The sequence below is a fragment of the Falco rusticolus genome, chromosome 10 (genome assembly GCF_015220075.1).
Source record: "Falco rusticolus isolate bFalRus1 chromosome 10, bFalRus1.pri, whole genome shotgun sequence".
NCBI classification, from domain to species: Eukaryota; Metazoa; Chordata; class Aves; order Falconiformes; family Falconidae; genus Falco; species Falco rusticolus.
Window position 1 is genome coordinate 38,072,295 of NC_051196.1, and position 26,920 is coordinate 38,099,214.

Here is a 26,920-nt window from a genome sequence, read left to right on the forward strand (position 1 = left end):
CTTAGCCTTATGGCATCATTGAATCTTAACGAGTACAGTAATTAAAAATGCAGTCTTACTGTAAGTGCGATTTATGCTGACATTCCCTCAAAAGCTACACGTATTTCTCACTCGCCTGCCTCAAGTTAAAATAGTAGTATTTGTTAATATGTGTTAAAAAATCATTAATTCTCTACAATAGCAGTTGACTTTCATAACACTATGTAAGCAAAAGAGGCTTAAGATGGGTTTTCTGAATACTAACAATTTATTTTAGACTGTCTAAACTCAGGTCTTGAAAGATTTCACTCTGCCAGACATAGAAACACTGTTGCACTCCAGTTGTGATATCCCTTTTCCCAAGTTGTCACATGCACATCTCACTCAAGCAACATTATTGTTAAAGTTTCTCTCTGCTACATAAAAACATATTGCACTTGTAGATATAAAAAGACAGCACCCTTACTTAGATTATTACCTTATTACCTCATAACTCTTAGTATACCTTGTATCTGTGATTTCATCACTTCAAAAATTCACCAGAAGCAGATAAAACCACAGTATCAGACTAAACTACACCTTAACTGCTGATTCAAATAAAGGCATTCTCTTCAGATATGCCTAATGCTTACAAATAATTTGGCTGGTTTTGATCAAAAAACTATTATTACAATAACGATCAAAAATAATAATCCCGTTTGCAAAATGCCTTTAAGCCAGCCTCCTAGTCCCAACCAATTTCCACATTCAGCATACAGCATAAATACAGAATACAGAATAAATTATCTCCATCGAGGCAAAAAGGCTTCTCTTTAAGCACAGAGATGTTTGCTAGTTCAAGGCAGAAACCCATTTCTTGTAGGGGACATCTGAAGCACTTTTTTTTTTGGTGGGTTTGTAATCAATTCCGTATTTTTCCTTGAGAAGCTTAAGCTGTTCCTCTTGTTTCAGGAGTGTTTCCAACTCTGATTTGTCGAATAGGTCTGTATTTCCCAAACATATCATACATTTCCTCCGCCGTGATTTTATACGGCAGGTTCCGAATATAAAGGATCCGATTGACCTCTGGGGGCAGCCAGATGTTAGCTCGCTTGGCCGCTTGCATCGCCATGGCGCCGATTGGAGGGGGGGGATGGTGCCGCCTTGGAGAGAAACCATGGCCGGGAAGGGGCCTGCCGGGCCGCGCGCTGCCGCGAGGGTCCCAGATACTATCCCATACGCTAATAACCCGGGTAATTCCTTTTTACAATCTATGTCCCGAACGCTCCGCTTTTCTAAAAAGCATATGAGCGAATCGTACGCTGCTTGTCTCTCCATACCTTCGTCAGCGCTGTTGCAGCCTTTGCAAGACTTCGGCGACGTGTGGCCGGCGGGACCCTCTGTAGGTGCTCCGGGCGCGGGGACTGTGCCCTTCCGCCTCCTGCGCTGCTTTCAGGACCGGTACCCGAATCTCCGTCGAACCGTGGCTCGCAGGTTCAGCCCTCTCTAGGGTCCCTGTTCGGGCGCCATTTGTTGTGACGGAGGGAAGACACAGTCACTCAATATGAGTGATCAGCAGACTTCATTTATTGTCCCTTACAGTCACCTTTTATGCCTTCTTATAATTAGCTCATACATATTACAAAAGTTAAGCTCATTATTGGTTAGTTGCCTAAATACCAAGCCCGCCCCTAGTTTCTCTTCTGTAGTTATCTGTTCCCACCTGCAACATTCTTTTCCCACCGAAATCTTCCTGTTATTGTGTAACAAGAACAGCCAAAGACAGTGTATTTTTGCTTTACTTCAGAGAAGCTGAGAGCGATGTGCATTTTTGTCCAGCCAGCTGGACTATGACTATGAGACCTTTTTCAGCTAGCCAGTTATCCACATCCAGCAATGTGGATGTTATGGTTTATGGCAGGTCTTAGCTATAGTACTAGCCTGGTGGTGATTCAGCATCTGAGTTAGCCTAGGTTGAGTGTGAAGAGCTGCAGAAGCAGAGCACATTTTCCATCATCGTTATTTCTGTTACTTTTTAATCACTAAGACTGCTTAATGTATGTCCTGCAGTAAGATGAGCTGTTTCTTACTGTGAAATTATGAATAAACTTGTCTGTTGTACCAGGTAAACCAGGAAATGGTGAGAATGCATGGGAAGACTGCCGTGGTGATTCAGGCTATGAAACTGGTAGGGTACACACCTGTGTGAAAGCAGAACCTGGACTTGAATCCACATCCTCAGCTAGACTAGTTGTTCTGGATGGTGTCTGCCACCAAACTAGTATGTAACTTGTGCTTGAAGGGCTGTGGGTCTAGGACTACTGCTGAGCAAAGATGAATTTTTATGCTAGTTTTTTATTCAAACCTAGTTTTGACCACAGTGTGTCTTCCTGGGTTCCACAGGCAGCAGATGGCTTCCTCTAGGGAAAGCTGGGCTGTCTTTCCTGAAATCCTCCATCTAGCTTGCAGCACAAAATTTTCTTGCACTTAGATCCTTGAAGGAAACTAAGCAACCTCTGTTCTTGAGTGGCTGCCTAAACTAAAATGTGTTACAAGTGTGGAAAAGAGGGAGGAAAACTGCCAACTCGTCTTTCGAGAAACTGCACTGTGGTTGACACCATCCTTTACTTATGTTTTCAGCTGCTTACAACCTGTAGGCAAGAGCTCTCCTTTCCTGTATTACATGTACAAGAAAACCTAAGAGAGTGTCTTTTTCTTTTTAATATTTTTTTCTGTAAAAAATATTTACAGCAGTAGTTCTGAAGGCTCAACAATCCCTTGTTTGGACCAGTGGCAGTGTGTACTGCTCTGCTTCAGTGGATGGTTTCTTTGACAAGGCACTGAAAGCATGTTGGGACTTCCCTTTGCTCCAGCCTTGAGAGGGCAGAAGGTGAGCTCTGAGATAGTAGAATGCATAGTGGGAAATCCTCTGCTTCTTAAATCTCTCTAGTTGCCACTCGAAGAGAGTGAATCCTGTGTCTCTGCACTGACTATGAGGAGTGGAGTCGCTGTCTGTTCTGCAGCTAGCTGAGGTCTCCAGGTGCTGGACTTATTGATGGTAGGAGAGACCTTCCCTGTTTTTGGGAGGAGGAGGTCAAGACATGGTAGAGGTAAATCTGAGGAAATTCTTCTCCCTGTGGGAGCAGAGGAGAATTTGGAGATGCTGTTTACCTGCAGGTTAGTGGCTGAAATGTGAATGAGCAAAGGAGTGCAAGTCCCGTGGTTGTCAGTTGAGAACAAGAGCTTCACATGTGTGGGCCCAGATGAAAAGCCATGGGAGGAGGGTCAAGCTTGGAAGGTGCTGAACTGGGACAGCACAGTTTTGCCCATTTTCTTGCATTCTTGTATCTTGCTAGTTTCAGAGGCAGTGAAGGCAGCTGCTGGGTGCTTTGGTGAGAGGCTGGGAGGTATGTGCTGCCCTGGATGTATCTGGAATTTAGATGCATGGTTGTTGCTTGAGGTAGACAAGCTCAGGTCTGAGCTGGGGTTTTCTTCTTCAGGAGATCGTGTGATTCTTGCCCAGTGCAGTGCACACTCTCCTTTGTTGTAGATCACACTTTTGCTTTATCTCCATGGTAAGCACTGGGAACACCCCAGAAGTCTCTTTACTCTGGCCTTGGCTGAGATTGAGCAAGCACCCTTGTACTAGCAGTCCCCAAAGATATTTCAGCCTTGGGGCTTTGTATAAATCAAAAGCTATTGTGCGTGGGAGCTCATCAGGGAGGGTTCCTCTTGCTTCTAGGGCACCTGGCAATAAATACTGGTGACATTTCATGCTGGATTATGCCATGCTACTTGACAGAGCTCTGTCCTTTATAGGAGATAATGCTCCATCCACCACCTTCTTTTCCCAGACAGCTTGTTGGGCTGAGGGCCCTACTCAAGCTCTGAAATGCTTGATTCCCTCGGGGACTGTTTCACCAAAACGAGGCACCTGCTTCAGGTGGAGCAGTCACATCACTTGCATGCAAGTGTTTGAGGAAAAGACACAGACTCCATTGGGAGGTAATCGCTTTTGATCAGCTTTGAGCAAATACTTCATCCACCCATCAGTACCACACTTCGGTATGAGTGTCTCATTAAACAGCCTAAATGGCATCTGTTGCCCCCTTCCAGTGGTGACTGCATGTGGGGTCAGTGCACTGAGCTTTCTCTGCTGCCCTGAGGTGATGGGCTTGCTCCTTTGGGCTCACAGAAGTGGTGCTGAATGCTGCCGGCCTGCTATGTTTTGTTGCTGCACTGTGAAGTGGCATCCTCTGCACGGTGGCTTGTTTCCACTGCCGCCAGCCAGCCCTGCTTCCCTGGCACTCCAGGAAGCTTTTGTGTAAGAGAGAAATAACTGCAGGGCTTGCTTGGAAGCAGCCTGGCATTGCTCAGGCATGATTCACTTCTCTGTGTTTGCAGAGCTGGATTAGTCACCCTGGCCTGCTGCAAGGTGCCCTTTATGCTCTGTATGGATGTGCTGGGCACCAAGTGGGAGAGCTGTCCTGCAGGAGGGAGAAATGCTTTCCAAACTCTGCTGAGCTCATGACTGTACAATTGCTTTAATCTGGCCTGAATCCAGCCTGGAAGGGCTCCCAGATCTCTCATTTACTAGTTCTCATACAGATGAGCTTGATTAGGCCAAGCTGGTGAGTGCAGCTGTGAGCAGAGCCAGCTCCTGGCATGATGTGCCTCAGGCTTCCCTCCTGCAGCCTCGCTGCTGCAGGGGGCCGGAGTCAGTGCCCTGTGGAGCAGCTGGAGCTCGTGGGTTTCAATGCCAGCTCTGCAGGGCAGAGACAAGCACCTGGGCTGCAGCCTCTGTCTCCCAAAGTGTCCTGGCTTCCCACCTATACCAGCTTAGCTGCTCTGACCCATTGTGTTGGTGTGCTGCTCTGTGGGGCAGGGGGGAGGTGAGCGAAGGCTGCTGAGCATGCGCTAGCCTGAGCGCTGTTTCCTCCTGTCAGGAAGCCTAGCCCTCCTCATTAGAAGACTGGGAGCTGGCCTGGCCAGCTTCCCTTCCCCACCCTCCCTCTGTTTGCTTTGGAGGGTTTTAACTGCAGAAGCCATGATTTTGTGCTGGAGGAGGGGGATCAAAAACAGAGCCAGGCTCCTGTCATCGCCGCAGCACTCGGGCCCGCATCTTCCAGTCCTGGCTTTCTAAGGCCCTCACCCCCATAGGGCATTAGTCCAGTGTTGAAGTGCAGCTGTGTGATGGCCTCCGCTGGGCAATTTTCATTTCTCCTTCCTTTCGTGGTCCAGGGAAGGGAGAGTGCCCAGCGCTGTGCGCCCCGGCTCCCTGTCTCCAGCAGGCCTGTGCCTGCCGCGGAGCATGAGGGGACAGCCGTCAGGGTCTGTCCATTGCAGGGCACGGGGCAGATGTCTGTGAGGTGCCTTCCCGAGCCCCCTGTGGCTTGGTGCTCCCCTGTGCCCAGCTGGGCCGTGGTCCCGGGGGGCTAGGGCTGGTTGACCTGCAGGGGCTGTCCCCTGGCCCAGAGCCAGCTCAGTGCCCCAGGGTTGAGGTTGATGGAGCAGCCAGGGCTGCCCTGCTGGGTCCATGGGGTTCTGGGGCAGGGAGTGGGTGGCCAAACCGGCCGGGCGAGTCACGGCTGAGTCACGACAGGCAGGCGGAGCTGGGCAGCACTGCCTGTCACTGGCTCCATGGCGCTCAGCGTTGGTGTCCGGCGTCTCTCCTGGCTGCCTGGCCATGGCGAGCGGCAGGTGCAACTCAGCTTCCGAGGTGGGCCCTGGCCAGGGAGGGATGGAGGGAATGGGGTCTGCTTTCCCTGTGGCAGCTGGGTGGGCTGGGCTGCCCTGCTGGCATCTCACGCCTCCCCTCTCCTTTCCAAGGCTTCACTCAGAAGACGAGGAAGATCCACTGTGGCCCAGAGGCTGTCTTCGGGGAGGTGAGAGCACACCGACAGGGTGCATGGAGCACCGGGGCTTCTCCATAAGTGTCATCCGTGGGACAGGGACAGGACATGGCAGCGTCTCAGTTAATGACTTGTAGGGCAGGAGGGGGGTAATGGGGACAGGGAGTGGGCTGGGAAGTGTTCCTCCTAGCACCCACCTTCGCTGTTGCATCCCTGAACCCTGTAAGAGCCCAGCCGTGCCAGACGGGCAGGTGCTCCTCATTGCTTGTCTCCTGTCTCAGCCAGGTGCCTCTGTGTCACCTAGGAAAGGAGAAGAAGGACTGGGGGGCAGGAGGGACATCTCCCTCTTGCCAGCCACAAGGCAGCCAGCCAGTTTGTGTGTCAGGTGAATTGCGGCCTGGCAGGGGGCAGCCTGGCGATGTGCCTGAGCCTCATGGCTCCCTGCCCTGGGTGATCTGTTCTCTCCAGGTTACTGTACCTTCCCATACCCCGTCTCACACCACCTGTCGGCTTGGGGACCTCAGCAGGCACAAGCATCATCCTGGCAAGAGCCAGTGTGATGGTGCTCCAACTTCTTTAGTAGCTGACCTGCAGCTCTGTGCTGATGGAGGGGCTCTTGCTCCCCTCCCCACCCTTCCTCCATTCCCAGCTGCAGGGTCTGCCTGGGCCAGCAGGAACGTAACTTCCCACTGCAGCAGTTTTTTGTCATGCTCGTTGGTTCGGTCATTTTGCAGAGATTGGCCAACATGGGAGAGCGTGGCTGGGAATGAACTCTCTCTTCCTGCTCTGTTTGCTTGTAGCTTTTTTGCTGGCCTCATTATGGGGAGCTCGTCATGGGGGAAGTGCTGTCCATTACGGTTTACAACTGCAGCAAGGTTTTCAGTAACAGGTAGGTCCTTTGGTTGTCAGGTGATAAGCAGAGGTGGGGTAAGAGACATACTGGCCTCTGAATTTTCTACTGGGAGTAGAAAATGTTTATTGGAAATCTGATGGGAGGCAGATGAGCAGCATACAAGTTTTATAAAAGAGGGATGGAGCTGGTTCTGATGGGGCAGCAGTGCTGTATATATTAAGTTAAATAAGTGGAATCATTTAGTTGTGCCAGCAGTAACAGATTACGTAAGGGTCTAGATCAGACCCCCAGGTGGGACAAAGGTAAAATCGAGCCCTAAAAAATAGAGCTACAAGGGCAAGACTTAGAGCAAAGTGGGGACCTGCTCTCACCCTATAGATCCAGGTGGTGACTGACCATGCTGCACTCAAATTCAACATGCCTACGAGTGGGGAAAAGCCCTGAGCTCATGGTAGTGTGGTTTAACCTTTAAAAATTACAGCAATTTAAAGGATCAGCCAGAATTTAAAATGTGTCTAGGTGCAACAGGCACAATGCTGTGGACTCAACAGCTGTTCCATCAGTTGTAAAACACTTCAGGGAGACTCCAGAGTAGAGGGGACAGATTTAGTGGTGGTAGACCAAGCAAGGGAGCAGAGTCATGTCCTTCTAGGATGTGTGAAGCATGAGGATGGAGGGAAAGGTGTCAGCTCTGATAAGCAAAATGTGGGAAGTGAGGGAAAACCAACAGGAACAATTTTCTAGAGGCAGCTAATAATGCAGACCTTTTCAAAACCATCACAACCCTGCCGGAGAGGGTGTGGAGGAAACAGATGAGCACAGCACATGTGAGACACCTAAAGGTAAAGCCAGAGCAGAAAATGTGGCTGAACTTTGTGTCACTGTTTACTGGATGCTTTCCTTATGGGAGCTGGATTAGAGGAATTGTTTCTGACAGAAATGTCAATAGAAAGTGCTGTAGAACAAATAAAGCAAACAGTAACAAAACACCAGGACCTGATTGTGCTGAGAAGAGAAGCCCAATGGGAAATGACTGGACAGGCACTGACAGCATCTATCCACACACCTCTGCTGCTGGGGAGCAAAGTAATGGCAGGTAATAGACGCTGCAGTTTAAAAGCGGTTGGACAGTGCACTGGAATGATCAAAAATAAATAGGAAGAGACTGTGGAAGGATAGAAGGAGAAAATTTGCTGTATTGATCTATGGTCTCTGGAGTTCTGTGTGTGCAGCCTTTCTATGGCAGCAGCACCAAACTGAAGAGGAGGGGGATGATGGAGACATTCCTTCCTTGGGGGTAGGAGATCAGGCAGGCCCTGCATCTGAGAAAAGAGAGAGGTGAGAGGCAATACCAAGAGATCAGCAGCTTGCAGTTGAAGGTGACTGGGGAATGATTCCTCTTGTCATGGTCCTGGGCAGGCAGTGAAACACCCCAGTGGTGGTTTCCAGCAGACAATAGGAAGCTCTGTTCCATGTGGGACTTAGCTCAGCTGCTGGCAAAACTGCCACAGGGAGATGGAGGCCAATATACAAACAGGTTCCAGACAGCAGTAACACAAGGTGGGCTTAGGAGCAGCTGAATGTGATCCCTCATGTGTTCCTGCCACTTGGTAGGGAGCCAGATGACTTTTCCTCAGACGGAAGCCTTTTTGGAGTAGGTAAATTTTGGCCTGATTTGCTGCAGACATCCCTGTGGCCATGGCTTTATGTCCTGTTTCTGTATTTCCTTGTGTGGAGTCTCTGCTTCCCAGTTTTGTCTGGGAAGAGTCACCCCAGTTCCGCTGGGTACCCAGATACAGGCTGGCTCCTGTGAAGCCTAGCTCTGCTGAAGGGGGGAGCTCCCTCACACACCGTGGGACTGGATCCATACAAGCCTTTAACCACTGATGGCAGCTTGGTTGCAGGCAGCTGCCTGGGCATGACTGGGGTGGAGGCATGACCTGCTGCAGGGTCAGTGGGTCTCAGGTATTTTGGTTGCCAGACTTCCTATGGAAAGTGCTGCAGCATTTGATGGCCTTTGCTGCATCTCGGAGGGGCTGTGAGCAGGAGAGCGGAGATCCTGGTACTCTCTTCACACATGATGTAGGTGCTGATGCTATATACAGTTTTGCTGCAGCCTCTGGTTTTGTCTCAGGCTTCTCGGTACCCTTGTCCTCAGCCTTCAGCACCTGATGACATCTGGCAGGCTGATCATCCGGGAGGCCCTTGTCGACAGGAACCACAGAGTCACTGGTGTAAGTCCTCCGTGGGTGGCCTAGCTATCAGCAACCGGGAAGACATTGTGGGAAACCTTGTGTGGTGCTTCCCAGGTGGATTTGGAGCTGGAGGGGGAGTCCAAGGTGCTGTTTGAACCTGGGAGTTCTGCAGCATTTGTGCCCTCTCTGCACGGGGGTGCAGCCACTTGACATCCATCAAGTGATTTTACAAGCATCCAGAAGTGTGTGGAGTGGGCCTGGGGTCCTGCAGACCTGCCAAGGGCTTAGTAAAATCTCCCCAAGCCTGGGTGATGGATGTAGGAGGTGGTATTTCATCTGCTTCCTACACCACGCAGCACGTGGACGTGCGCTGCTGCAGGGCGCCAAGCAAAGGGGAGCTGAGGGGGTGAGGCTGAAGGTGGCAGGATGCTTTGGGGACCCCCAGTGAGCTTTTGGGTTGAACACCAGTACTAACTGAATAGCTTAACAATGGTCTGGGGCAGTGTGAGCAGCTCTGACACCTGCCTGCCCCTCTGCTCTGTGCAGTGAGTCCTGCTCTCCTCGCACCCCAGGAGTGGGGCTCACTGAGCCCTTTGTGCTGCTGGAAAACGAACACAACACAATTACGAGCTGTGCCCTGGCAGCTGGGTGTGTGCAGGCACAGTTCAGCAAGTGCCAGACAACCAGGGCTTGGTGCCAGGGCTGCAGGTGGGGCTGGGAAGAGGCAAGGCGGAGACAGGCAGTCTTGCAATGTGCTGCACCTCTGTTTGCCCTGCTTGTGGGCAGCCTGACTCACGCCTGCAGTGGCATGTGGGATGCAGCTCTGTGGCCAGCAGACCATGAGACCAAGTGCCACAGGCACAACTTTCCCATGTTGCTGAGCTGGCTGGATCAGGGAGCAGGTCTGGGTGGAAACTGAACATTTCCAGGGTGATTTTTTAGCCTGATGCAGCATACTGCATAAACATGCATGCCCGCAAAGAGACAAGGTCTAGACCCACCCTTCAGCAGCACTCTGTGCTGGCAATGGTTTGAGGGGACAGAGCTAGGGGCACTTACACTGCTGTAAGGTCAGAGCTGCTCTGTAGCCCAATCCTTTGCCCCTGGCTGCCTCTTGCCTTGTGCTAACAGCAGCACTCATGCTGATGAGCTGCTCCAAAGAAAAACCAACCGCACTTGGTTTTTTACCAGGTTAAGTTTTGGATTGTGCAGCCCTGGGACAGAATAGAGCAGGCAAGGCTGGACACTCATCCACGAGCAGCCTGAGGCCCTCTTCCTCAGCTTAGCCGCGAAGAGACATGTCCCCAAGGGCATGTTTTGATCTCTGCTCCTTTAGCAGAGGGGGAACAAAGCCCTTCCTTCTATTCCAAGTCCTATTCTTCTCTGGGACTTGAGTTACTTCCATCCTTTTTTCTCCTAGTGGTTTGAATGGGTTTTTTCCAAGCCTCAGCTATTCACCCAGCTTTATCTTGGGCTTCTGCATCCATCCAGCCTTTGCTGCTACCTTTCCCAGCCACTATAGTACCGCTTGCTTTGTGTGTATTTCTCCTTCCAGAAACATTTTTTCCCAGGGACTAAACTATGAACCCAGCTTGTACATCCCCTTCAGCCTACTGAGAAGTGACCTCCTTCATGGCTGTGATTTTGGCCTCTGCTTGGAAATTCTTGTGCGTTTGTGTTGGTTTGAGATTCGGCTGGTCACCTGCAGATCCATGTTTGCAGATCCATCTTTTCAGACCCATGCTGGCTGTGCTGATACACAACATGCCCCGTACTTCTTTGGCTGTCGTCTTCCTCACTAATGCTAAGTGGATGTGTCTTGTGATGCAGACTCTGGCTGTGCTTATGGCTGTCATGGTATTTTAAACCAAACTGCCATGCCTGGGCATGCTCTGCCAGCTGTCTCGTGCCTCCCACAGAGAGACCACTCCAAACCCCTGCATATTAGTTTTCTCTGCTGCAGGGCTCTCCCCACTTTCCTTGTTGAAAGTGCCCGGAGGTGGCTCTCGGAGGTGCCTCGATGGTATATTTTAGATGTGTAACCTTGAGCGAGCTTTTTCTCAGTGAATCCTGGAGTTTGGGAAGCTGTAGGGGAGGGAGTTTGGTTAACTCTAGCTTGTTGATGGAGGCAGACAAGGAGCATCTGGTATAAATAGCCCTCTTATGGGGTTGTGACCCCCTTCCTCCCCCTTCTTTCCACCAGCATCTCACTTCCTTTTTACTTCCATGCTCCACTTCCCCTTTTCTGTGACATTTCTGCAGTTGTTTTGCGGCTGCCAAGCTCTCAGGCAGTTTCAGTTTCTGTTTGTAGATCTACATTGAGTTGGATTTGCGCTACGTGCCTCCAGATGGCTCTGCTGGAACCTGGGTTGAAGAGGACTTTGTCTATCAGATGAAAGACAGGTATTGAAATCCTGTGAGGAGCAAATTTCCATGCCGCTTATGTAGGTGCTTTTGCCAGTGGCAGCCTTCGGGATGCAATCCAGCCTCATTTACTTTCCACCTCTGGCCAGTATGATGCATCTCTGCTCTACAGCAGCCATAAATGAGCAGGGCTCTTTCAAAGAAAATACCTTGTCTTTACAAACAGCCCATGAGTGCAATGATCCTCTGTGATCTGGGAGTCCTTTTGGACTTGAGAGTACTTCTGCAGCCTTTCTGGCTGACGGGAGCAAGACTTTGTGGCTGCAAAGTTGCAGAGTGTGGCTTTGCACTGCAGCAACCCCAGGCACCCTGCACACAGGTGGTGCCCAAAGCCAGGAGAGATGTGGGAGTCTGAGCAGACAGGATGACAGGCAGCAGCAAGGTCTAGGGAGTGTCAATTCTGGAGTACCAGAGGCAAAGCAGCAGTTGTACAGTGGGGACAGTGGAAAAGCATCACTTAGAAGGATGCTTGTGTCTCTGCCAAGAGTCAAGTAGGAGCATGGCTGTGGCATTGTTACTTAAATGCATCAGTGAACAACACAACATGCTGGTTTTTTTTTTTTTCCTTTTCAGAAAAGTATCTCTTTTTTTCTTACAGTTCAGAGTTAATCATCCACAATCCTGGATTTGAGGAGCTGCAGTAAGTAGCCCTACTTGAGTGTATCAGCTCACCCTCCTGGGTGGAAGGGAGTGCACAACCTGTTCGTCAGGGCTGATGACATGGTGCATGACATGGCAGGGGGTTTGCAGGGCAGCCGAGGGTCCAAGAGCAAGTGAACTGGACAGGAGGGCTGCTGTGTTGGGCAGGAAGCTAGCGAAAGGCCTGGAGACTGACGAGGAAGAGGAGGATGAGGATTTCTGTGATGCGTCTGAGATGGAGGTCTCTGGCATTGTCTTCAGCCCTGTGAGGAGGTATCCATGATGTGTTCTTCTCTCTTGCCTCTGCTTGGGCCCTGGGATGGAAAGTGCTAGCTCATAGGGGAAATCCTGCATCTCTTGGCATTCTGCTTTTGCAGAATGTCAGAAACCTTCAATCTCCACTGGCCCCAAACAGGGACTGCTGGGGATTTGCTTGTTGCCAGGGTTTTCCAGTCTCCAAGGTCCATGCAGATGAAGACACCTGCTTACCCAGATTGTTTTTCTGTGCAGCCGCTCCAGACTTTGCTTCTCACGGGACCTCTTTGCCACCCCAACCCCGCAGAGTTTCCAGGTAATGCAGCATTGGGTGAATGTCCTTGCAGCTGCCCCTGGCCCCACAGCTGGTCCCTCATGGCTTTGCTGCAGGCCTGGGCTTCTCCAGTTGCTACATACCCTGGCAAGGCCTCTGGCATGAAGACACTTTCTTGCTTTGCATGCCTTCCCTGGGCAAGGTGTAAGGTTCCCTGAATGGATTGCATCCATGAGTGCTGGCTCCAGCATCAGCCAACCCAGAGCAGAATTTCTTTTTGGGCCATGTAGCTAGCTATGGATGTACAAGAGAAGAGAATCAGCCTGACAGCCAGCCCTGTGTGCTACTGCAAAAACACTGCCTGAGCAGAGCTTCAGAGGGCACCCAGGCACAGCTGATACCTGCCACCTTCCCCAGGGCTTTACCTGGGCCCCCAGGGACATCTGCAGGACGTGGCTGGGGGTGGAGGGCTGCTGCAAGGGCTTTCTTGGGGATGCTGGGAGGCTGGTATGAAGCTGTGGCTCTTGCCAGTGCTCTGACATCGGGTTTATTCAAACCACTGTGAAGTTTGGAAATGGAGTTCAGTCCCATCTTTTGCCTTGTGGATTTCAGGGCAGGTCTCCCAGCCTAGCTATTGATTTAAATCCTTCCCCTGTTCTAAGTAAACATGGACTCACATTTGGGTCTCCTGCTTTTCAGGGCTGGGTCCTGCCAACCAAGCAGGAAGCTTTTGTGGGGGTGGAATTTCCTACGATCCTTTTTTTGAAGCTATTACCATGCTCTTGCCTGCCCTGAGCATCCACCCCTGCAGTGAGGGCCCTGCCCAGCTGCGTACTGGTATTGCTGAAACAAGCTGAAGATGGAGCTGGAAATGAGGAAATTGCTAATCCAATGGTTTTTCTCCCACGTTTTCGTAGGTTGGGATTAATATCATTGAAGCGCAGAAGCTGGTGGGGGTGAACATTAACCCCTTTGTGGTAGTCAAGGTTGGAGAGGAGAAGAAGCACACGGCAACACAGAAGTCAACAAACTGCCCCTTCTACAATGAAGTATGTGATACGGACAGAGGCTCTGTCATTGCCCTACCAGTGTCCCAGGTGGCTGGGACCATCCTTGCAGGGAATGCTCAGGATGCAGCTGCTCTCAGGCAGAGGAGCTTGTGATGCCATGTTGGAAGCCTGGAGCTCAGCTGTCTTGCTTTTCTCTTTCAGTATTTTTTGTTCGAATTCCATGAGCCAAGGGACACTTTGTTCCACAGACTCATAGAGATCTTGGTAAGTAAGTCCTCCTCTTTATCCTTCATCAGTGACTGGTACAGCCAGATGCTTCTGTGTGTAGGTGCTGGGAGTGATGTGCAAAGCAAGGGCACCAGCACCAGCCAGGTACTCCAGCCAGAGGCATCTGCCTTGCAGAGAGACCAAAAGGCCTCCCTGTGGCCACAGCACAGCAGAGACCCAGCCCTGCTCTGAGCCAGTGCTGGGCAGTGTTGCCTTCCCATGGATTTGTAGGTGTCAGGTTTCCCTAAATGATCTCTAACCTGATCCTCCTCGACCAAGGGAAAGCATCTCCAAGGGAAAGCATCTCGGTGCTCAGGAGGATTTGTGCTGTCTGCAGGTGTTCCACTCAAAGAAGATACCATTCCTGGGAACATGCATAGGAACGTTCAAGATGGACATTGCAACAGTGTACAGCCAGCCAGGTAGGACTGACTGCACTGTGTACCTGCTCCCTGGCCTTGGCTTTGTCTGAAACTGATGTTTTCCTTCATGCTCTGCTGGGTCTGGTGAGGGCCCTGCTTTTAAAGCACTTAGTTCATCTGAGCACTTCTCCCAGCTGTCTGAGGGGTGGTGACACTTCCTGCACCTTCAGAGGCAGGGTCAGGGCAATCTTAGTGCAGATGTAGCTGGGATGTGAAATGGTAACCTGGGTGCTCCACAGGGAACTCCTTCTCTTCCTTCTCAGATCACAGGTTTTTCCAGAAGTGGGCTGTTATCAGTGACCCCACAGACACCCGGGCAGGCGTGAAAGGCTTTGTGAAGTGCAACATCTCTGTCACTGCACGTGGGGATGTTGTGGGCTCCCTTCCCACCTCCTCCAGCAGCCGGGGTGAGGACATTGAAAGGTAGGTGTAGTGTGGTCTTGCGTGGCCTTGGGGAAAACAGTCACATCGCTCTTAGCACTATATTTTTTGCCCCATTTTCCCCTCTTCTGGTGTGGAAAGACCCAGGGAAAGAGACCTGTGATGGGGCAGGAACCAAACCTCCTGTCAGTCAGGGCATTTCCCAGCACTGTGTTTTCTGGGCTCCAGGAGAGAGCCAGAATATGAATTTGTCTTTCAGGAACCTGCTGCTGCCTAAGAGAGTCCCTGCAGAGAGGCCCTGGGCCAGGGTCTGCATCAAGCTGTATCGTGCTGAGGGCCTGCCCAGCATGAGTGCAGGCATCGTGGGTGGTTTCTCCAAGATCATAGGGGAGAAAAAAGTCTTTATTGACCCGTACGTGCGGGTCTCATTCTGTGGGCAGCAGGTGAGTCTGTTGGGGGTCAGCATGGGGCCAGGCTGATCCTCCTTTGGCTGCGTGGCAGAATGTGCTGGGCTGAGACTGCCAGGAGCCTCCGTGGGACACAGCAGTCCCACTGGAGACAGGCTGGGAGAACCCAAGTCTCACCATCTTTGGCAGTGGCCTGAGCCATGTGGCCATGGAAGTGCAGTGTCTGGATGAGAAATCTTTTGTGGGATGTTTATCTTTGCAGAGATATGCATGGGGGACACCTGCAGCCCTGAGCACAGCCACTGGCTGAGCTACTAGCTCTGCAGGCAGAGATTTCATATCCCTGAACATCGGGACAGGGTCAAATAAATCCTAGAGCAGAAGTCCTCTGTGTAAACCTGGACTCAGCCTGACACCCTTGGGAGAGTTTACTGAGCTTTAGTGGCCTTTTTCTTGCACCTAAGGCCAGGGTTCCAGATCCTGTGACATCCATTAAGATGAGAATCAGTCCCTGGGCATGGGCAGCATGGTGGTCCTGGGTGTGCTCCCAGGGGGGCCCTGTGACACCTCTGGATCTGGTGGTGCTCTCCGCTTGCTTCCAGCATTTCCCTTGGCTGTGCAGGGCATGGCCACGGCTTTGTAACAGGTCCCCTTGATCACAGAACCACAGAATGGTTTGGGTCAGAAGGGACCTTTAAAGACTGTCTTGTTCCCACCCACCCTGCCGTGGACAGGGACACCATCCACTAGACCAGGTTGCTCCAGGCCCTGTCCAAGCTGGCCTTGGATGCTGCCAGGGATGGGGCACCCACAGCTGCTCTCGGCAGCCTGTGCCAGCGCCTCGCCACCATCACAGCAAAGAATTTCTTACTAATACCTAATCTACACATACCCTCTTTCAGTTTAAAACCATCCCCCCCTTGTCCTGTTGCTACAGGCCCTACTAAAAGGGCTTCACTGAAGCACAGAGAGCAATTGCTCGTACAGGGACAGGAGCAGGGATGCTGCCACCTCCAGAACCTGCCTGGCACCATCTGCAGGTGGGACAGGAGGACCTGCCATTCCCAGAAAGGCTCTGAGGCATCCCTTACTCTGGCTACCAGCAGGGACTGCATGGCTTTCACATGTTCTCCTTCCTAGGGGGAAACGTCAGTGGAGACCAACACCACTGAGCCTGAGTGGAATGAACAGATCAGCTTTATTGAGATGTTCCCACCTCTGGCCAGGAAGATAAAAGTGCAGGTCCTGGATGATGCCAGTGTTGGAGACGTGGCCATTGCTACACACTATATTGACCTGCAGCAGATCTCAGACCCTGGCAGGAATGGTGAGGCCTGGCACTGCTGCCTGCAGGACAGGGTGTCCTGGGAAGCCCCATGCCACGCACCCTCTGCTCAGCCATGGTGGTCTCCTGGTGGTGGCAAGCAGGAGTAGCTGAAGCATGCTTACATCCCTGTGTCCTGGGCTGTCTTCTTGGGGGAAGGTCTCTCTGCGGCAGCACACTGTGGTGTAATTAGACCTTGTCCCTGTCACTGCAGGCTTTAACCCGACGTTTGGTCCAGCCTGGGTGAACCTGTATGGCTCACCGCAGAACTCAGCTCTGCGGGACATCCACAAAGACCTCAATGAGGGCATGGGTGAGGGGATCTTCTACCGCGGGCGCATCCTCATGGCCATCACGGTGGAGATCTTCAGCAGCCTCAGCATGGCAGAGAGGAAGCTTGGGAACAAGATGAAAGGTGCCCTAAGCAAACTGAAGCTGAAGAAGAAAAGTAAGAAATTCAAGGAGAAGGCCAAAGAACTCAACCAGCTGCAGGGAGAGGAGGAAGCTGGGGGCTCTCAGGATGCCAAGCAGCCTAGGGAGGTCACTGTGGAGGTGGAAGAGCTTCATCCACTCCCTGAGGTGAGTCCTGCCATGCTGGTGTGGCTGACCTACACTGGCCTGTAGCACGCACAGTCCTCATGGGGAAGAGACAGTGGGATCAGTTGTTGGTGTAACGGTCTGGAGCAAACCCAGCCTGTCCATTGCTGGGGTGTTGAGGGCTTTCTGAACCTCTGGAATGGCTGAGGCCACACCTACAGCCCCAAAACTGCCTCCCACAGGCTGGAGCACCCCCACATGCGCTGCCTTCCTGGCACAAGCAGGACATGTGGGTGTTCTTCCCGGGGCACAGCTGCCTTTATGCATGTACTATTTTTCCCCTGGAGTCAGGGAGCTGTTGGCTGGCTCTGGGTCCCTACTTGGCCTGGGAAAGGCAAGGAAGATTTAGCTGTGTTGGTACAGTACCAATCCCTTAGCCTACAAACCTGCTCAGTGGCTTCATGCAAGCATCAGCCGAAGCTGTGGCTCTGCACTGACCTGTTGTCCCATGTCTGGCAGCCCAGCGTGACCTCAGCAGCATCCCACTGATGTTCCTTAGGGGGACTCGCAGGCACTGGTCATGCCCTGGTGCTCAGCAAATTTTTGCTGAGGCAGTGTTTTGGTGCACAAGGCTCTTGGGTGGATTTCTGTCTCCTTGTTCAGAAAGCGCTGGGGAGGAAGGAGGAATTCCTCCTCTTCACTGCCTTCTTTGAAGCCACTATGATGGACCCCTCTCTCAGCTCCAAGTTTGTCAGCTTTGAAATCTCGATAGGTGAGTATTCCCTAGGGCCCTGTCTCCAGAAACCATGGGAACAGTGTGAATCTCTCTCTGACAGCCAAAGTCAGCACTGCAGTCCTAAGGTGCCAGCCCTTCCACAGTTCATGCCTCCAAAACAGGAGCTCAGGAGGGATGGGGGATGAGGCCAGGGAGTGCGCACAGTGCTTTAATTACCTTAAAAGTCTGGATGCTCTCCTATGGGATTGGACGTTTGCAGTATTTGTATGAACTGCCTCTTTGGAGAGAGTGGTTGGAAGTTTTTCTGGGAAGGTGAGGTGATAAGAGGTGAGAAGGGTTTGGGAGCAAGAAAGAGGAAAGCAAAAGAGGGGAAGCTGGGATACTGGGGTTGGCCATGTTGTGTTGAGGGGCTATGGCAGTGGGTGGTGGGGAAGCGATTGCAGGAGAGCAGGTTCAATCCCCCACCTGCTAAGCTGGATGGGTGGAGATGCTGAGAAATCTTCCTGAGTGACTGCTGCTGACCCCAGTGTAGGAGATTTAGATAGCAGTTAGCAGGCACCTGTAGCTGCTGGAACTTGAAGGCATACGTAAGGACTTCCTTGCAATCACCTGGCTCCCTCTCAGAACTGATTGTCTATGTGATGCTCTGATGGTTGGATGCTACTGAGCTGCTAGTTCCAAAAGTAGTGCATGCTCATGTGCTTCTCTTGGCAGGACGATTGCACTTTTTGTAAGCTAGCAAACTTCCTTAACAGTGATCCCACTTACCTGTTTACTGTTTAATGCTTAACTTCAAGGAAACTATGGCAAAGCTGCAGAGGTTGTGACCAAAGTACAGAGAAGAGTGGAAAAGGGAGAAGCGAAAGAAGAAGAGCAGCCTTTGCTGGACCCTGGTTCAGATGGTGAGCTGAATGTTGAAGCCTTGGGCCCAGCTTCAGCAGCACTGAACAAGTCGGTGACAAAAGGCCAGAGACCAGAGCCCATGGAGTATGACAGGTGAGTTTTCTTTGTCCTTCTTTTCTACCTGCCCTGGTCCTGCCCCAGCTTCCCAGGTTGGTTATTCCAGATGTTTAGTCAGCTCATCAATGCAAGTGCTTGTGCAGGTGTTTCTCCTCTTTGCAACCCTGCAGCTTGCCATGACGTAGCTGGCTGCCATTGCCCATTAGCCCTACAGGCCCTATGGTGTCTGCTTGATGTGTGTAGGTGGCCAAGGACAGGATCCCAGGGAAACTGTGACACATTGATAACAGCGGTCCCTTTTCTGGTTAACAAGCAGCATCCTAAGGACAAGCCTGGTGAGGAGGAAGGAGTACTGCAGCATATGCTGTCCTATGTTGAGCAGGCGAGACACATACACAGGCTCTTCCGGTGATAGGTTTGCTCTGTGATTGCTGCCTGTTTGTCCCACAGGCCTGGCAGTGTCCTGGTGTTTGTGTTGCAAGCCCTGTGCCTACTATTGCTCAGTTCCATAGCAGTAAGAAACCTTGGCAGCATCCCATGCTCCCGTCAGCCTTGTGCTGCTCTCTGCTACAAGCCCTATGTGTGAGTTTGGGATGGCAAAGGGCAGATCCAGCAGCTTGCACCATGTTGGTGGTGCAGGGCCCAAAACAGTTGGTTCTCTGTGAGCGCGACAGTGCCCAGATGTTGCTCCCTGTGCTGAGTGCACAAGTGCTGCATTGTGACATGGCGTGTACTTTCTGCAAACAGCAGCTCTAACCTCCTGTGCCTGCTGCCCTTAGGTCATATAGCTGCCTGCCCATGACGCACGAGAAACCCTGCGTGTATGTGTGGAGCTACTGGGAGGATCACACCTGGAGACTCTGCATTTCCAACTGGATTGTCAAACTGGCAGAGCGCCTGGTAGTGTGTTCAGTGTGTCATGTTTGCAGCATGGTCCTTCCTGATGTGCTTTCCTTGTAGTCCATGCAGTTGCTCTGCAAGACATTTGTCTTAAACATCCTCACCCTCCCCGTGTGAGTGCATGTCTCTCGCAGGGCTCAGTCCTACCTGCCCTTCAGACACGTGGGACAGGGCAGTGAGTGCAGAGCTAGTGCCCATGCTGTGCCGCAGCCTGACAGTGGCTCCTGGAGGTGTGAGTGACACTATATCTGTGACAAAGAGCTCCTCTGCTGCCAGTCCTGAGCTGCAGTGTGCATTGGGGACATGCTGCTGCAAGCAGACTCTCAGCCTCCGGCTGTCATTGGGCAGGGGATGATCTCTTTCTGCAGCCTTGCCTTTCCCTTTTGGGCTTAGAAATGCAAAAACAGAGCTTGCCAAGTGTATTTCAGTGGCTGTTCAAGGACTGAGACAGAAGGTGGTGTAACAACCAGTGTTAAGGCTGTCCCCATGCTCAAGAGAGTTCCTGACAGTGCAGTGCTGACCTACAGCACTCTCACAATTCCCAGCTCTGCAGAAAGGCAGAAGTAATTTCTGGCAAATGCATCCTTGTAATGTTTCACTCTGACACCACACAGCCACAAGCTCCCTGAATGTTGGGCTTTCCCCACAGGAGCAGGGGCTGGACCATGTGGAGAAGCTCATGAGAAGGCCAAAGGCTAAAGCAGAAGAGCAGCTCAGAGATGTGCTGGAGGAATTTGTAGCTGGATGCAGGTTAGCATGTCCCTGATTTCCTAAGGTTTCTTGTTTTCAGGTTAGGAGGTTGTATCGTGTTCTGCCTGGGCTGTGCACAGCCTGCTCTCTTGTCCTCTTGAGGTGGATGAGCAGAAGGAAACCAGGACAACCTGGAGAAAGGATCCTATAGCTCTTCAGGCTTGGAGAGGAGACCCCAGTCCTGGGAAGCACAGAGGTCACAGGAATATGCAGCCTCCATATTCCTGAACTCCTGGATGTTTCCTAAATGTTAGGACATTTCCTTCACAGACAAGGGACTAGTGTTTCAATTGCTGTGACTGCCCACTGGGGTCTGATATGCACTTCACTCCCCAGCCTTGTGATGGTGACAGTAGAGAGGGAGCCTCAGGTGCTGAGTGATCCCCAGTGTACCTTCTGAATTAAAAAGCTTGCAGAGGAGAGGGAGAGAGGGCATTGCAGAGAGGGGGATTTCTGATACATCCAGATTAGTACCAGGGATTTGGAGCTTGTGCCCCTGCTGTGTGAGCTGTGTGCTGCTTGCTGGGTGCAGGGGATGCAGAGCCTGTGCAGCTTTTCTCATTGCAGGCAGTATTCACTCAGCACAGAGAGAAAAACAATGGCACATCCAAACAACCTCGACAGATGTCGGATGAAATACCTGATGCGCAACATTGTAAGCTATGGGGCTTGGTGGTGGCGGTGGGAGCCTGTGCAGCCCCCACTCTGGGGAATGCTTCTGGAGGACCAGCTAGAACTGAGACTAGGAAGGAAAGTTGGGGCTAAGACTCATGGTATCAGTTATAGGTTTTTACTGCAGCATCTCCAACCTCTGCTCAGAGAAATACAGCTTCCAGCACAAGGAACAGAAGCAGGGACTGGCCGTGCTGCCTCCAGTTTTATGCACATGCTGTTGTGCTCTGATGCCATCCTTCCTCTCCTGTGGGACCAGTGTGGCTGAGCACATGCATGTTGCTGCCCATTTGGTTGCTGGAGGCCTTCTGGCACAGGCTATTCCTGCAGACCATTTTGCGGAAGCTCACTGAGACCCAGTGCCCCTGGAAACTCAGCCCATAGGCTGGATACCCATCCAGAAGATCTACAACAGCCATCCATCTGCCTGAGGATGGTGACGTGTAGGCACTTGTAATCCTGCAGAGAAGACCAGCTAGCTGAATGACAGCACAGTTACATACCTTTCATCCACACACAGCAGAGTATGTGGCTGTATTCATAGTCCCCGCCAGACTACATACCTTTGAAAAGCTGACCAAAATGCAATGAGAGCAGCAGGAAGTAAAATTTAGGCATGTCTGGGTCCCAGCTCCCTTCTGTCTGCCTCCCTGAAGATCACCTGAGTTATGGTGAAGGTACTCTTCTAAGTCTGAGACTCTCTGAAAGAGAGAACCAGCTGAAGAGATGAGTTTCTGGCCTTGTCCGTCCATACTGGGTTTGCTCCCTGAATTCCTTAGGAATATTATTAGTTTTGGTTCATCACGAAGTCTTTCCTCAGATGTGTACACTGTCAACTAATGGACATAAAAGCCTAGCCCCGTCTTCCAGTTTCCTACATCTTCGTATTCCCCTATTTTTGTGGCCCCAAGTTGCTCCTTGTGCAAAGCCTCCCTCAGGCACTATCTGGACCCTTAGACCACCAGCTTCTGAAATGTTTATTCCTCATACATCTTTCTGCCCCAAATGATGCAAAAGCCCATGGATTTCTGTTACCAGCTGGTATTGTCAGAGCTGGTGAGTTATTGGAGTATCCAGTTCTAGGCACCCTTCACTAAATGGCTTTTGACAGGTTCATGGAGGTTTGCTCTCGGCAGCTGGGAAGCGAGCTGTGGTGGAGGTCAGGCACAATGGGGCAGGATGGACACAATCAGCACATGGATGCTCCCCTTCAGAGCCCCCATGATGGGTGCCAGCGTGGCATGCCTGGGTCATGACAGGCTGTGTGACAGCTGTGCTCTCTGTTCAGGTCCTGTATGCAAAGCAGGGGCTCCGCGTGAGGCAGCGGCTGACTCAAGCCAATGTCAAGGAGAAGGTTAAGGAGACAAGGAGGATCCTGGCAAAGCTACGCTTCATGGCTAAAGAGGTACAGCTGCTCCCAGGGCACCTTGTTTCCGAGCAGGAGAGGGTACAGGCAAGGAGAAGGCTCTGGGCTGGCTGCCAGGGCTCTTGCTAGCTTGAGTTGGGGCTTTTCCTCTGCTATCTTTCCTTGCTGTGTAAAATCCAGGTTTCAGCTGCTGGAAGTTACCTTCTTTCATGCAATAGCTCTTTTGAGGGATGAATCTAGGCAGCTCTGCAGGGTTCCAAGCAGCTCAGTGGTGAGCTGGAGGCAGAGCTGGGCCAGCTCCAGGCCACCCAGGCCTCCCTGCCCTTTCTGCCTGGCCAGCCCAAGGCTGTGCCTGCAGTGGGACTGTGGGCAGTCTGCCTGGGAAAACAGTCTCACCTGTGCTACCTGCAGTCCCACCAGGGACTGACCCTGGACGCATTCTGCAAATTGAAACTTGCATTGAAATAAGGTCTCTGTCATGGATTAACCCCATCCAGTGACTTAAGCCCCACACAGCCACTCACTCACTCACTCACCCCACAGTGGGATGGGGGAGAAGACTGGAAGAGTAGAAGTAAGAAAATTCATGGGTTGAGATAAAGACAGTTTAATAGGTAAAGCAAAAGCCGTGCACGCCATCAAAGCAAAACAAGGCATTTGCCTTCCCAAGTAACTATTACACATGCTGGAGATGGCTCAACACCTGCCTGCTGATGGGAAATGGTGAATGAATTCTTTGTTTTGCTTTGCTTGTGCATGCAGCTTTGGCTTTGCCTATTAAACTGTCCTTAACTCACAAGTTTTCTCACTTTTATTCTCTCCCCTATCCCACTGGGAGGGGGCTGAGCAAGCAGCTGTGTGGGGCTTAGTTGCCAGCTGGTGTTAGACCATGATACCTGCAGGGCTGACTCTCAGAAGCATGTGCCCAACATTAGGCCCTTCATTTGCTTCTGGATCTCCAAAGCACTGTGCAGTCCTTCCTGCAAGGAGATGAAGCTTTCACTGTGTCAGTGGAGGGAAGACAAGATATGTGCTGTTCTTCTGCTGTGATGTTCCTCTCTTTCTTTCCTTCAGCCCCAGTGCACCCTCCCCGATGTACTTGTCTGGATGCTCAGCAACAACAGGCGTGTGGCATATGCAAGAATTCCTGCACAGAACATTCTCTACTCGGTAGTTGAGGAGGAGAAAGGCAAGGACTGTGCAAAGATCCAGACTGTCTTTATGAAGGTAGGGTTTGTACCAAAACGGTGTGCCCTTGCTTGCTTCACAGTGCTTCTCCTTCCTTGCTTCCAGCCTTCCTTCCTGAAATCTGGGAGTTCACAAGGAAACAGCTCTTGCTCCACCACTGCGTTTTGCCTCCCTGTGTGGTGCTCTGTCTCTTATGCTCTGGTCGGTCACTGGCTGATGGTGATCATCTTGGTCTGAAGGGGGGGCATGAATAGGATGGGAAGCCTACTAAATTTCCTGTGCTTCCAGGTCCCTGGCTTACACACTGGTGAGATCTTTGCCAAATTGGAAATCTACATGTGGCTTGGGGTAACCAAATATGCAAAGAACTGTTTGATGGAGCTGCCTGAGGAGTTCAAGTACCTCTCTGAGAGTGGACAGGAGATAGCCCAGCTCTTGGCATACAGTCTTCCCAGCTGGCTCAGCAGGGATGGTGAGTGCAGATGCCACTTTTCCATGGCTTCACTGTTAGCAGGAGAGGAGAGAGGGCCTGTCCCAGGGTCAGTGTCCAACAAGCAGGACCTGGCTTATCATTTCCAAGGCATGACTGGGACCAGCAGGTCCAATTTGCTCTCCTGAGGGTGCTCACAGCAGATCACTGCACATTTCACATGTCATGTCCTAACCAGAGGTCTCTGGGGAGCCTGCTGAGCTTGTCTTGCTCAGCCAAACTTTTTGAGATGTGCCGGCCTTCTGAGAACCACAGTGAGTGCCCCTAGAAGTGGTACCCATTCCTTGCAGGATGTGCCCACTCCTACCTGGCTGGCCCTCTTTCTTCATGCGTTTTTTGGTCTCACACAGGGCTGAATTGGGGAACTGGGACGTCTGTTCTCTTTTTCTTGCCAGATTTCAGCTATTTCCAGCTCCGAGCCCATCTGTATCAGGCTCGAGGGATACTCCCTGCAGATGACAATGGCCTTTCAGATCCCTTTGTGAGAGTGGTGTTTTCAACTTATTGCCAGACCACCAGGGTGAGACCGCTTGAACTCTTGCCTCTGCTTTCTTGGGGACTTGGGAAGAGAAAAATCATCTTGTCCTCACTGACACATTGAAGGCCAGTGATAGGGCAGTCTTCCTGGAAATTTTGTATCTCCAGGCACAGGGTATCTGTGTGCCCTGGGCAGTGTGACTATGTTCAGGGAACACTTGACAAAACACATGTGTCTTTGAACAGGATTTCAAAGGTTGATTGGCATGTTGATCCCAAGTGCTGATTTCACACTTCAACCATCTTTTCTGCTGCCAGACAGCGGCTGCCTGTGGCTGCGTGGAAGGAGGGATCAGCCTGTGCTTTCTTACTCTCTTTACAAAGTGCATGTGGTTTGTTTCCATTGGCTGTGGTACGCTCAGGCCTCCTGTCTGTCTGCAGATGCTGGAGGAGACACTGAGCCCCTTGTGGAATGAGCTACTTCTGTTTGACCAGCTCATTATTGATGGGAAAAAAGAAGAGTTGAAAACAGAGACCCCCATCATTATAATCAACCTTTTCAGCCACAATAAATTTGTAAGTATGGCGTTGCTGCCCTCCTGCTGTCTTCTTGAGGACAGAGAAGGCAGAGGAGCTCTGTGTGCATGAGGTATTTAGGAGCCACACCTCTGTTTGGTGTGATCATGATGCAGCTTGATCCTGGTCCACTGGTGGTGGTGAGTCCTGAGGGCTGTGGCTGAGACTTTATGCAGACTTCTGCTATAAGCTGGGGTGAAGCTGCTGGCTGCAGTGTGCAGGTGGCTCAGAGATGCTCTGAGCCAGGGCTTGATGAGTGCTCGTGGATCTCAGATCTCTCCTCTCTGGAGAAGCACTGCACATCTCCCAGCTGCCTGCCCCACTTCCTCAGCAGGCTCACATTGCAGAGGGCTTGTAATCAGGGGAGGTGATGTAGCTCTTGGAGCCCTTCCTTATCCTCTGTCTCCCAGGTGTCATCTTCCATTGCTCTTCAGTCTGTTGTCTGCCTTCATTAGTACTTCGAAGTCACGCTCCTCTCCTGCACCCCCTTCGTTATCATTAGGGAAATGGTGTAACTCACACCGGATTTCTCCTGAGCAGCTTTCCTGGGACCATTTCCTGGGTCCCAGTGCAAGACACTGACATATTGGAGTGAGTCCAAAGGAGGCCACCAAGAGGGTTGGGACTGGAGCACAGGACAGAGTGAGGAGAGGTGGACAGCTGGGTATATTCAGCCTGGAGAAGATGAGGCAAAGACAGTGTCTTATTGCTGCCTGCAGCTGCCTGATGGGAGAGGGCAGAAAAGGAGAAGTCAGACTTCTTCTGGAGGCACCCAGGGGCAGGATGATAGACTATGGATGCAAGTTGGAACAAGAAGAAAATCCAGCTTGATATAAGGAAGCAATTTTCACCCAGAAAACATTGGGCCTGTACCTCAGAGAGCTTGTGGGCTGTCTGTCCTTGGAGACATTCAAACTCTGGCTGGAGGAGACTGAGAAACCTGATCTAGCTTTAGATGTCCTCTGCTGCATGGTCCCAGGCCATTTGTCCAGTTCTGCATGGAGATGGAGAGGAGGGTTAAGAGGAGCTGCTACAGGCACATGTAATCTGTTTCTGGCTCTGGATGGAGCAGAGGAAATCAGAGGATGGCAAAGGTGGAAGAGCAGTCTTGTACTGTGCCAGGTTGGCTGGAATTAGGGGTGGTCTTTTCTTTGAGGTGGTGAGATAACACAGGGATGCTTTGACCCATTCCCCTCTTTCCTGCAGGGTTCTCCCGAGTTCCTTGGCCAGGCCTTTGCCGTTCCACAGGTGAAGTTGGTTGATGAGCCGTACACCAAACCTGCCCTGCAGTTCTTTGATTTCTACAAAGGCACCAAAGCAGTGGGAGAGCTCATTGCCACTTTTGAGCTGATTGAACTGGATTACAGTGGTTATTTGGAGGTAACGGGCTTGTAGGAACCTGCATGTGGTTGCCAGCTCTCTGGGGAGAGCTGTGTATGTGAGGAGCTTGTTGCACGGCCCACCAGAGGATTCTCTGGTGAAAGCCATATCTGGCTTTCAGCTGAAGGGAGGCTGCAGGGACAAAGCGTGTGAGCACAGATCAAGAGGGGAGGGAGAGGGTGCATGGCATGGAGTAGAAGTGGCTTTCATCACTTGGTGTGCTCTGGCTCCACCTGTTCAGCCATCGGTGCCTGAGGACGTGGAGCCCAAGGAACCTGACTACCTGGGAGACCCCCATGCTGGACGGTTCATCATTCCTGAGGGCATCCGCCCGGTGCTGAAGGAGTTCCGCATAGAGGTACGCTGCCTTCTGCTGGGCTGGCTCCTGCTGGCCTGCCCCAACTGGACAGCACAGCTGGCCTATGCAGAGGGCATGACTTAGGGGGGTAGTTGGGTTTGGAGCTAAAATGTCCCTTTGAGGCCTGAGAAGATGCCAAAAACGGGGTGCTTGACATGAGGGAGAAACGGTCTCAGGAGTTTAAAAGCCAGAGCCCTTGGGCAGCTGGCTTGGGAGGGTTGCCTCATGCCTCTCTTGGGGTCTGTGTCCTGCAAGGTGAGGCGGGTTGC

General features: G+C 51.6%; 1 protein-coding gene across 3 annotated transcripts in view; it reads left to right on the forward strand.

Moving 5' to 3' along the window:
* Window positions 1–1,827: 1,827 nt before the first annotated feature.
* Window positions 1,828–26,920, forward strand: part of LOC119154216 (fer-1-like protein 4) — a 41,499-nt gene continuing 16,406 nt past the window's right edge. Inside the window, exons 1-28 of one of the 3 annotated variants that reach the window (XM_037401486.1) lie at window positions 1,828–2,848; window positions 3,813–3,963; window positions 5,788–5,843; window positions 6,611–6,699; window positions 8,798–8,897; window positions 11,170–11,261; window positions 11,881–11,922; window positions 12,033–12,194; window positions 12,432–12,492; window positions 13,368–13,499; window positions 13,662–13,724; window positions 14,065–14,149; window positions 14,413–14,572; window positions 14,790–14,973; window positions 16,078–16,264; window positions 16,476–16,840; window positions 17,462–17,570; window positions 18,332–18,530; window positions 19,274–19,394; window positions 20,044–20,144; window positions 20,712–20,799; window positions 22,105–22,221; window positions 23,257–23,409; window positions 23,659–23,842; window positions 24,256–24,380; window positions 24,779–24,913; window positions 26,120–26,293; window positions 26,535–26,651. In XM_037401486.1, coding sequence (XP_037257383.1) covers window positions 2,807–2,848; window positions 3,813–3,963; window positions 5,788–5,843; window positions 6,611–6,699; window positions 8,798–8,897; window positions 11,170–11,261; window positions 11,881–11,922; window positions 12,033–12,194; window positions 12,432–12,492; window positions 13,368–13,499; window positions 13,662–13,724; window positions 14,065–14,149; window positions 14,413–14,572; window positions 14,790–14,973; window positions 16,078–16,264; window positions 16,476–16,840; window positions 17,462–17,570; window positions 18,332–18,530; window positions 19,274–19,394; window positions 20,044–20,144; window positions 20,712–20,799; window positions 22,105–22,221; window positions 23,257–23,409; window positions 23,659–23,842; window positions 24,256–24,380; window positions 24,779–24,913; window positions 26,120–26,293; window positions 26,535–26,651 — 3,594 coding nt within the window. In that variant the 5' untranslated portion in view covers window positions 1,828–2,806. Of the gene's footprint in view, window positions 5,678–5,787; window positions 5,844–6,610; window positions 6,700–8,797; window positions 8,898–11,169; window positions 11,262–11,880; window positions 11,923–12,032; window positions 12,195–12,431; window positions 12,493–13,367; window positions 13,500–13,661; window positions 13,725–14,064; window positions 14,150–14,412; window positions 14,573–14,789; window positions 14,974–16,077; window positions 16,265–16,475; window positions 16,841–17,461; window positions 17,571–18,331; window positions 18,531–19,273; window positions 19,395–20,043; window positions 20,145–20,711; window positions 20,800–22,104; window positions 22,222–23,256; window positions 23,410–23,658; window positions 23,843–24,255; window positions 24,381–24,778; window positions 24,914–26,119; window positions 26,294–26,534; window positions 26,652–26,920 lie in introns of all 3 variants that reach the window. The other 2 variants (XM_037401485.1, XM_037401487.1) reach the window with 2 other exon arrangements.